The sequence below is a fragment of the Triticum aestivum genome, chromosome 1A, assembly GCF_018294505.1.
Source record: "Triticum aestivum cultivar Chinese Spring chromosome 1A, IWGSC CS RefSeq v2.1, whole genome shotgun sequence".
In the NCBI taxonomy this organism is placed as follows: domain Eukaryota; kingdom Viridiplantae; phylum Streptophyta; class Magnoliopsida; order Poales; family Poaceae; genus Triticum; species Triticum aestivum.
The window spans coordinates 471032706-471043445 of record NC_057794.1 but is presented as its reverse complement, the minus strand read 5'-3'; the positions used below and the strand labels follow the sequence as shown (position 1 = coordinate 471043445).

The window sequence follows — 10740 nt, the reverse complement described above, 5'->3', positions numbered from 1 at the left end:
TCCCGCGATTATTGTGCCTTGATGGCAGAATAAAACCGCCGCGGGGAGACGAGTGGTCCATGTGGGCCGCAGAAGATCCGCGCTCAGACCGAGGCCCCAGAGTGGCGGGCCCGGGCCTGCGGCGGCGTCCCGTCGCGCGCGTGCGTTGGCAGGACTTCCTCGCCACGTGGCCCGCGGAATGGCGCGGGGTCAGCTCGCAAGGCGACCCACGTTCCCGCCTACAAGAAACGGAGCTTTCCGAAGACGACGCGCACACGCGAAAGCCGGCCCCTCGGAATAGGAAGCTGACCTAGCTTCTCGTCCCTTTGTCCGCCTCGAAGCTCGATCAGCTTCGAGGACTACTGTCGGAGTAAATAACCATGGGTAGCCTAGCCGGCTCCCCTGGCCCTTCTGAAGAAATTACGAGCCGATTCGGCCCTCAAGAATCCAAGACACAGGGCCGCCTTCCCCTTGTCGGCTGTCTCTAGGCCGGCTATCGGAAGGCGGCCCGACTTCAGCCCTCATGAAGAAACGTCGTGGGAGGGCCGGCTCCGAGAAGCCGGCCGCGAGAGGGCCGACTCCAAGAAGCCGGCTCCCATAAAGTGGTCAAGATCGTACCCTCAAAGTCTGCATTCACATAACGGTGATGTGACGGGGCGTGGCTATAGTGAAGCCTGCCACCCCCGAATCCCGGAGCACGCCTGGCACAGTGCGCCGTACGGGTGGCCAAGACCCGTCCGGCGCGGCACTGTTGCCACGATGACCCTGATGTCAACCACGACGGACCGCCGGCGTGTCCCACGGGCGGTGGGCCCCTTCGGGCAGAGAGACACCCGAAGGCGGCCAGGCCTCCCCCAGTCGGCTCAAGATAGAGCCGGCTCCCCACAGCCGGCTTGCCACCTCCCTCGAAGAAGACGCCCCATTAAGGAGACAAGACGCGGTGAGGCTACAGCGATCGCCCGCCGGGCGGCGGCACTGTAGCCATGCCCACCTCGGTGAAGCCCTCGTCACCAAGATTAAGCAACAGTAACCAGCCGCCGACAAGGCCCTGGACAGTGGGGCCTGCCTGTCGACCAAGGAGCCGGCAGCCGGTGGGACCCACAAGCCGGCGGGCCCCAGCAGCCGGCGCAGAAGCCGGAGAGCGTAGACACAGACGGCTGGGCCCCGCGCCCAGCCGGATTACCATTGTGCCCCCGGGGGGGTAGGCCTATATAAACCCCCGGGGCATCCATGCAAAGAGAGATCGATCCCTGCTAGTTTTAGACACCACGTAGGGAGGAGAAGAGAGCGAGCCTTGCCCTTCTTCCTCCTCTCGCCAAACAGCTCAAGGAGCATCGTGTAGCTACTTATTCATCTAGTGATCATGCGGAGACCCCGCAGAGCAGCAGTAGGGGTGTTATCTCCACGGAGAGCCCCGAAACTGGGTAAGATTCGCCGGCGTGCATGTCTTCGCCTCATCCCGTTTCCAGGCACCGGCGACGTCTTATTGGCTCCCACAATGATAAGCCACCCGTTGACATATGTCGCACCTACCACCCGACAAGTGGCTAGGGTTTTGATCGGTTAGGCTGATATCATGTTAGAGGGGAGAGAGGATTCGTGAAATGGTTTGATGTATTGCTTTAGCCTTGTAGGCATATATATAGGAGTACATACAAAGACCAACTTGGAGTACAAGACAAAGTAGGACCAAATCCTAGTCTATACTATACTTCCTAATAATCCTTATACTCAACACCATCTAGCCAAGATCACCAACTCGGACTCCCTATCGTGATCTGCCGGATTTAACACTGATAGGTATCTAATTAGGTCGTGCCAGCACGTGGCCCACCTGGGGTCGTGTCTGGACCACGAGGCTGGGCATGAGTGTCGGCATGACACGGCCTGTTTACCTTTCTTTCAGAACTTTTTTATATATTGGCCCCAAAACAGTCCAAACAGACCCAAAACAGCCCAAATCAGACGGGCTGGTGACTAAACATGCCGGTGGGCCGACCCCTTTTATTGCTGTGCCGTGTCTGGGCCAGATAGCGCGGCACGATTGCCGGCCCGGAACGGCCCATGTAATTGGGGTGCCTGGGTAGGCCAGGTTTCTTGCTCTCTGTTGCCTAAAAAAACAGATATCTCTCTGTGGGAGTCAAACTCGAGTCTCGGTCAACAGACGTCGAAGCATCACGAACTACCGCCGATAACTCCGGCGGTCGCCGCCGATGGACTCCTCTTCGTCCTCCGTCCCTGCGGCTGCGGAGGGGGCGCTTCCGGCGGGGGAGAATCTGGCTGTGTTCTGGCACGAGGGCATGCTGGCCCACGACGCCGGCCGCGGCGTGTTCGACTCGGGCCGCGACCCGGGCTTCCTCGACGTGCTCGACCACCACCCGGAGAACGCCGACCGCGTCCGCAACATGGTATCCATCCTCCGCCGCGGGCCCATCGCGCCCTTCCTCTCTTGGCACTCCGGCACCCCCGCCCACGCCAGCGACCTCCTCTCCTTCCACTCCCCAGGTCTGCCCCCAAATCTGCTCGCAAAGTCAACTAACCTAGAGTACTAAAGCTCCTATCGACCTGCCAATCATTCTTTATTATATCCCTTATCTTAATCCTCCTTGGAGTACATCTATATGTCGTTTGAATTGACAAAACGAACTACTGTATTCTGTAACTTGTAATTACTCGTTTGGATTCAGAAACCATGTTCATATTCAGTCGGGAAATAGTTCAGTTCCTGTAAAATTACAGCAATTCTCCTGCGTTCCTAACGGACCCTTAATCTTGTTGTGATCTTCAGAATACATTGAGGAGCTCGTGCAGGCGAATGCCAGTGGACCCAAGAAGTTATGTGAGGGTACTTTCTTGAACTCTGGTTCATGGGGCGCTGCGCTTCTGGCTGCCGGAACAACCTTATCAGCTGTGAGGCACATACTAGACGGGCATGGGAAGATAGCCTACGCATTGGTCCGCCCCCCTGGCCATCACGCGCAGCCGGACCATGCCGACGGTTACTGCTTTCTGAACAACGCCGGGCTTGCTGTGCAGCTGGCTCTGGATTCTGGCCGCGCAAAGGTTGCCGTTGTTGACATAGATGTGCACTATGGAAATGGTACCGCAGAGGGCTTCTATCGCACGGACAACGTGTTGGCAATCTCTCTTCACATGAAGCATGGTACTTGGGGTCCTTCGCATCTGCAGAGTGGCTCGGCTGATGAGATTGGGGAAGGCAAGGGGCTTGGGTACAATCTCAATATACCTTTGCCTAATGGCAGTGGGGATAAAGGCTATGAGTATGCAATGAATGAATTGGTTGTCCCGGCGATTGACAAGTTTCAACCTCAGCTTTTGGTTTTTGTCATTGGCCAAGATTCTAGCATGGTGAGCTGAGTATGCTTATTTGTTGTCCTTAGTTCACTACATGTTCTACTTGTCAATCCTGCTAAATCATGTCCAGTTTCGTATTCTTTTTTCTCTCAAGAAGATAAATTCACATTTTAGCAATTGAAATATATTGTGAAGTTAAAAAATATAGGTATCAGTGTATCACATAGCATGTTGTGAAAATAACTAGATTTCCTATAGGAACTAAGTGACTTTTTGTTGACATAAGAAATAGGCACCCGAATTCAAGTGGAGAATTCAAACATCGTTAGCAGCCGCACCTCCCACCAGCTGAGCAAGGCCCAGTTCCCCTACTTGCCATCTTGTATAACACAGTGTGGGACTGTGGGACTATATAAACTTCATACTAAGGAAGATAATAAATATACTTGCGCTAAATGTATGTTTACTATCTAGATTTATTATCATTCATTTTGGATAATCTATACTGTGGGACGGAAGTTATATACTAAACGTAAAATATTACTCCCTCCGATCCAAAATAAGTGTCGTGGTTTTAGAACTAAATCAAATGGTAGCAATTGTACCTTGAAGATTGAGGTAATGTTGCATGCATGATAATCTTCTGCCTTGAATTATATGACTCCGTTGGACGAACTAATTGTGAATTTTCTCCATGCAGTTTGATCCAAATGGAAGACAGTGCTTGACCATGGATGGTTACAGGAAAATTGGACAAATAATGAGGGGCGTGGCTAATCGACATAGCGATGGGCAAATGTTGATTGTCCAGGAAGGGGGTTACCACATCAGTTATTCAGCATATTGTCTGCATGCGACACTAGAAGGCGTTCTGAATCTTGAGGCCCCATTGCTGGACGACCCAATCGCATACTATCCCGAGGATGAGAAGTACACCATGGAAGCTGTCGACGTCACGAAGAAACGCTGGAAAGAATCCATTCCCTTCTTGAAGGACATTTAAGGACGCGTTACGTCTCTTCTTCGACGCAGCGGCAAACGACGAACCTCGGTCTCGAATCATGTCATGGTTTGTATTCTCGGAATTAAATCGCACTGTCAAGAAAAGAGTGACGCAGCTCATGTAGATGAGCATTAAGAGTTTTTTTTTTCCTTTGTCGTTTAAGAGAATGAATGAAACCAGACATTTTCTTGAGCAGTTTGTTGAACTGAGAATATGTTTGTTGCATCCCGTCCGTTGGATTAATAAAGAGATCATATATATCTGTTGCAAAAGCAGGGTGGTGCTACCGAGAAATACAGCCTCCAAAGAATCGATCCCTTCATGGACGGACGGACGGACGGACGGACGGAAGCGACGGCGTCTCACCTCATCCAGCCCCCCTTTGCATCGCATCGCATCGTACCCGCATATTCGTTTCCCACGCCATCTCTCTTCTTTTTTTTTTTTGCGAAATTCCTACGCCATGTCTGCTCGTTCTGCAGCTATCATACGCTCCACAATTGTTTCTTGCGTCCCTTTTGCATTGGCAGACTGGACGTCCTCAGACCAACTCCACCGCACGACCCTAAACGGACGTCTGGATTGGTCGAATTTTGTCCCTTTGGAGTGCCGATGGGTTCGCCCGTGTCCGTCTTTGTCAGATAGGTCGCGCGCGCATCCCAAATAGTGTCCGAAATGGACGTGAATAAAAAACTAGAATGAAATAACTAAAAAACTAAATAAAAGCATTTAAAAAAAACATAAAACATATATAAGGGACGGCCACAAAACGGTCCAGTTTCCACAGCCACTTAAAAGGCCCAGTTTTCATAATTAACATATAAAACAAAATAAAAAACGCCTCCGCCTCCCGCGCGCTCCTGCCGCGCCCGTCGGTGCCGTGGCCGTCGCCGTCTTCACTGGCCGTCGGTGTCGTCGTCGTCGCTGACGAGGTCGACGTAGGCCGGTGGCGTCCACAGGTGGGCCGGAGGTGCGTGGTGGACGGGGTCGGGCTGGACGGCCGGAGGTGCCTGCACCACCTCCTCCTGTGGCGACGCCTCCCGCTCCGGTGACCGCGGCGGAGTGGGGCACCAGTTCACGCCCACGCCGGCGGCCATCTCCGGAGCAGTGCAGGACCAGCCCCACCCCTGGCCCAGCAGCTGCTGGAACGCGGCCGGCGGGTCCTCCCTCCTCTCCTCCTCCACGGCCACCATCTGCAGCTCCGGGAAGGCGACGTCCCCGGTGGCAGAGAGGGCCATGGCCTCCTCCAAGCCGTCCCACTGCCGTTCGTCGTGCGTGTACATGGAGTCGTCCATGACACGCTTGAGGAGACGGGCCTCCTCCTCCGCTGACATGCGAGGAGGTGGAGGGGGCGACGGAGAAGGCGACGGCGTGGGCGTGACGCCGCGCACGCGCGTACGCCCGCGCACCTCTCGACGTGGCCGCCGCGGCCCCGACACCGTGTCGGCAAAGTATGACGCGCGGCGCGTGTCGTGTTTGTCCTGGAGCCACGTGTCCCAGAGGTCGGAATCCGGGCCGTACCTGTCGTCGTAGAACAGGTCGTCCGGGAGGAGGAGGCGGCGGCGCTCGATCTCATCGCGGCGCGCGCGGCCACTCGCCGGCACAGGAGGGATCGGGACCCGGTCGGCGCTGAGGTGCCATCCGTTGGGGAGGTGGACGTCACTCCACAGGACCGGCGTCCTCGTCTCCCAGTACCTCCGGCACACGTCCGCCGCGAGGTACTGCCGGTCGCGCTCGCCGGCGGGCCTAGGGTTGATGGTGAAGGGGGCCGGGACGGGGGCTCGACGGGAGGAGCGCGGCGGTGACGCGGGCTCCTCCTTCTTCACGGAGCCGCGGCGGCGCCCCGAGGAGGAGCCGGCCTCACGGTCATGCTTGCCCTTGCCATTCCAGAACCCCATGGCGAGGTGGGCGGTCGGCGAGCTCGAGGGCTTCAGCTAGGGTTTCGGCGCTGTCGGGTTTCGAGGAGGCCGCGGGGTGGCGTGGGGCGGTGTGGACGACGACCCGTCCACGCTTCCCACTTAAAGAAGGACGGCGACCGTTCGACGTGCGGATGACAGGTGGGGCCGCCCGCTCGTGCGCATTGATGTGGGCGGGTGGGAGGTAGGTGGCCGCCTGCCACGCGGCCCCGACGCGGACGAGCGCGCGTCCGTTTGGTGTCCGCCGCGACCCAAACCCGGCGCAAGTTTGCGCTCGAAATGGGTCGGCCCGGACACAAAACAGACAGGATGGGTCCGAGCCGTCGCGCGCTGGGCCGCCTTCTTTGTCCGTTTTATTTCAAACGGACGGGGCCGTACAGGATAGGGTCGCGCGATGGAGTTGGCCTCAAGCCGACCCATTCTGTGGTCATTCGTTTGTTTGTACCGTATAAACTTCTGTGGCTGTCAGTGCTCCGGCATCTTTTGCTGGGATTACCGCTAATATTTTCTGGCTATTTGATTTGCTGCTTTTTGGGGACCTTGTGATGACACGCTGCATCGACTGCTGTCACCAAGTCACACCGTGCTCCGTAATTCCGTACGTAATGAAGTCACAACCAGCACATGGTGAGTATTCTTCAGAGATATAGTAGTACGTACGTCGGTAAGCAGTCTTTGGACTGGGCGACGTCGACCTGTGGTTATGCCGAGATGTGACTGCAAACGCGTGCAGCTCGCTTGCTCACTCGGCTTGGGTAGCCGCCACGCCAGGACGACGCCACGCGTACCGAGGGGCTCTGCGTGGATAGGCTGCGCTTCAGCTCGCGAGAGGTGAGCAGACGCGCTCCAGACGCTGCTCCTGCCGACAGCGCTCGTGCGGCCGACCGCTGAAAACAGCTCGGCTTAATTATCATCGTTTTGTTTGACGCGGCCTCGGTAACCTTCGGCGTTAAGGCTGAGCTTGACGCCGTTAACCGTTGTGGTTTCGACTCTGTTCGAAAATACGAAGGCAATGTCTTTATAGCATAGCAAATATTGTTACTAACTGAATTTCAAAGTGCTTTCCATGACGAATCCGATTTGTGGTAGATCAAAATTATCTCATACCGCATATTTGAAAACCAGTTAGCCTTGCAAAAATGCATACTACTGGTCAAATTAAATTAATATTTTGTGAAAAGAAACCAAATTAAACTTGACTACTCAAAGATGATAGTATAGAAAATAAAGTCTCACAAATAGTCCTGCAAGGAAGCGTTAACTAATTATTGCGAAATCCAGGGGTGCGAAACGAAGTATCCCGTCGTTCGTAAGATAAAGGCACCGGTTACGCGTGTGCGTCAAACGAGATCAGCCAGCGTCTCGTGGATCCTACGGCCCATTCCCCCCGATCCCCTCCCACTTTTTCGTGCTTTACTCCAGAGCGCAAGGCGCCTTCTCGCTTCCGCCCCTCTCCTTCTTCCTCGCCCTCCTCTCCGCCCGCCGCCTGCTCTGCTCGCCGTCCGATCCGCCGCCTCCGCCGTCTCCATGGGTCTCCTGTCGAACAGGTACAGCTCCGAATCGCCCCATTCTTTCGATTTCATGCCCTGCGCTGCCGCAATGGCTTCTAATTTGCTCTGCATCGGTGAATTGATTGGTTCCTTTTTTTCTGCGGTTTGGTTCGGTTAGGATCGGGAAGGAGAGCCTGAAGGCGGGGGATCACATCTACTCGTGGAGGGCCGCGTGGGTCTACGCGCATCACGGTGTGAAATCTGCTCCTTCCAGTATCATTATTTCCAGTTCTGATTAAAGCGTGTTAACTCGCTTCCGTGTAGGTTTTCGTTTCGGTTGTTAATTGATAGGTTTACGTTTTGGGTCAATGAATTGAGAAGAGTATGAATCTGTCTATATTGCCATGTGTCTACAGTTCTTGATGGAAATTACATCTTTGTCGTTTGGCAATTTTAGGTAATTAGGAGATTCAGTACTAAACTGGGATGCATGCAGATGTGTCCACAATTAGATCTTGGCAGTGCTTTGATTGGCTGGATAACAGATGTGGTTGTCATCAGCCACTCTAGTTTCAACGGGTGAATGCAAACATGTGCTGTGTGTAGCATATGTTTACTTAGTCCATACGCCCTCTGTTCACTATTATAAGGTGTTTGGGATATTTCAGTGTGGACCACATAGGGACTGAAATGAGTAAACAAGTACACTAAAACGTGTCTACATACATCCGATTTAGAAAGAAGCTAGAACATCTTATAATAGTGAACGGAGGGAGTGCTATATAGAGGGGGCATCAGCTTGTGTATGTGAGTAATCCTTACCATGAAATCAAGTGATGAAATTGCAAAAACAGATGATTAGTCTAGCTGTAGCCAAAACCTCTGTTGCCACTATGTTGGAAATTATTCGTGTATTTGTCAGAACTGCAATAGGTGCTTCACTCTTGTAGCTTTGTGCACGTATAACCGTATATTTCTCTGCAGGAATATACGTGGGCGATGATAAGGTGATCCATTTTACCAGAGGAAGGGACCAAGAGGTCGGAACAGGAACGGTCATTGATTTTCTTCTTGTGAGTTCTGGCCCTACTAGGAGCACCACGCCATGCTTGGTATGCAGCAGCGAAGAAGCCACCACCGTGGCGGAGACAAATGGTGTAACCTCCTCTTGCCTCAGCTGTTTCCTGGCAGGGGGTGCCCTCTACCGTTTCGAGTATGACGTCAACCCAGCACTTTTCCTTGCCAAAGTGCGAGGAGGGACCTGCACACTTGCTGCCACTGATCCTGACGAGGTGGTTGTCCGACGTGCCAAATACTTGTTGACCAATGGTTTCAGGTGCTACAGCCTGTTCAAGAACAACTGCGAAGACTTTGCTATATACTGCAAGACTGGTCTGCTTGTGGCTGAGCAAGGCAACGTCGGGCTCGGGCAGAGTGGGCAGGCTGTGTCCATCATCGGCGGCCCTCTTGCTGCTGTGGTTTCGACCCCTTTCCGCCTAGTAACCACGAACATCTATGGAGTGGCGGTGATGGCTGTCGGGGTGTACTGTGTCAGCAGGTATGCAGGTGACATTGGCAACCGCCGAGACGTGCTGAAAGTGGAAGTGGAGGACCTGACTGCCGGGCTCGCAAGCGGCCGGATTCGTCCGGCGAACATCAGTCAGCTGGCCACTCCAGGGCAAGTCCAGGTTCCGGCCGTGACCACACTAGTTGCTGCTTAGAATGCGGCACTGATGTTGTAAAATATGGAGATGTATACATCACCATCACTACTGCTATATGTACCACCGAAATCGTTGTTCAAACCTGCTAAAACTGTGCCAGGAGTGAAATTCCCATTCAGCAAGAGCTGTGTGTCAGAGTGTTGTATCCGCTACGGTCGTGTATGGTTTCTCATTAGTATTGTATAAAGAAGGTTGAACATTGGTGTGTAGTTTTCTCGAATTTGTATCAAGATTTCCGCTCCTGTCTATTTCTGGCTTCTGTTTTCACTTCTTGGGGAAACGTTTGCACATTGCAGAAAATATCACCTGATCCAGCATTCATTCTTAACATGAGGTGTGAGTATGTCAAGTTGTCAACAAAACCTGAACCTGTGTTGTGCTTGTGTGCCAACAAAATGGAACAGCAGTTTTACAAACGCATTTTCTCGAGATCCTGTCTTTAGATAGATCATATCCAGATAAGGAACTGATGGTGAGTGTATGTAACAATATACAGAAAAATGTTCAAATCTTATATATAAATTATCTCTGTGTTCCAAGCTGCCTGAAGCGGCTGCTTATACGAGCGTATGTAGTAACTGAATTTAGCCTCACTTTTTGCTTTTTGGAGGAAGTATTAGAACTATTTTTGTACCATAACCATTTCTGGATTGTGGGCCAATTTATTCTTTGATCAGATCGAAGCCCACGTGCATCGCAGCCCTAAGGATTACCAGGATCGAGCACATTTATCTCATGAATAGGATAAGTTAGAACGTTTCTGTGGAGATTAGCTAAACATTGCCCACTGAGGACGTGCATTGCCATCAGAAAACATCAACTACGAGTTCATGCGGTATGTGTGGCGCTGAGGATTTATGGAGGCACTATCTTCTGGAATGTACAATGTCTAGATGTATATGGGCACTTGATTCGTCATAGGTTCATCTCTGGGAGAGGCTAGGCGACAGTCGATTGAAATTGTAGAAAGGGTCAGTCGATTCTCTTCCTCCTGTCTCAACCGTTAGATCAAAATTCAACCTACATTGTTCGTCTTCAACCTCCCGTCTCTTCTTCCTCTCACTCACCCGCCGATCCAGCCCAGCCCTAACCGCCGGCCCCCGCCTCCCGCGACCGCCTCGCCGCCCCGCCCTCCCCTAAACCACCCCCCCACCGCCGGTCTTCCGCCACCCCAACCATCCCACTAGGGCTCCCCGCACCAAGTTTTTTCTCCGGCCACCACCGCCCTCACCACCACCAGCTACCATCGCCCCCACCCTGAACCCTAAGGTATGTTGGGGAACGTAGTAATTTCAAAAAAATTCCGACGCACA

General features: G+C 53.2%; 2 protein-coding genes across 2 annotated transcripts; both read left to right on the top strand.

The window, feature by feature from the left end:
• Nucleotides 1-2103: 2103 nt before the first annotated feature.
• On the top strand, nt 2104-4569 carry LOC123057774 (histone deacetylase 8). Its single transcript, XM_044480673.1, has 3 exons — nt 2104-2484; nt 2768-3348; nt 3995-4569. Exons 1-3 carry the CDS (start codon nt 2193-2195, stop codon nt 4295-4297), a joined length of 1176 nt encoding a protein of 391 aa, XP_044336608.1. The 5' UTR covers nt 2104-2192; the 3' UTR covers nt 4298-4569.
• Nucleotides 4570-7557: 2988 nt separating this feature from the next.
• Nucleotides 7558-9675, top strand: LOC123057763 (protein LEAD-SENSITIVE 1). The gene is made up of 3 exons (XM_044480666.1): nt 7558-7760; nt 7882-7955; nt 8688-9675. Exons 1-3 carry the CDS (start codon nt 7741-7743, stop codon nt 9422-9424), a joined length of 831 nt encoding a protein of 276 aa, XP_044336601.1. The 5' UTR covers nt 7558-7740; the 3' UTR covers nt 9425-9675.
• The last annotated feature ends 1065 nt before the right edge of the window (nt 9676-10740 follow it).

Coding starts and splice junctions, on each gene's coding strand:
- LOC123057774 (XM_044480673.1), top strand. CDS start 2,193: ATGGACTCCTCTTCGTCCTCCGTCCCTGCGGCTGCGGAGGGGGCGCTT. Junction 2,485..2,767: donor CCTCTCCTTCCACTCCCCAG/GTCTGCCCCCAA, acceptor TGTGATCTTCAG/AATACATTGAGGAGCTCGTG. Junction 3,349..3,994: donor TTGGCCAAGATTCTAGCATG/GTGAGCTGAGTA, acceptor TTCTCCATGCAG/TTTGATCCAAATGGAAGACA.
- LOC123057763 (XM_044480666.1), top strand. CDS start 7,741: ATGGGTCTCCTGTCGAACAG. Junction 7,761..7,881: donor ATGGGTCTCCTGTCGAACAG/GTACAGCTCCGA, acceptor TGGTTCGGTTAG/GATCGGGAAGGAGAGCCTGA. Junction 7,956..8,687: donor GTGGGTCTACGCGCATCACG/GTGTGAAATCTG, acceptor ATTTCTCTGCAG/GAATATACGTGGGCGATGAT.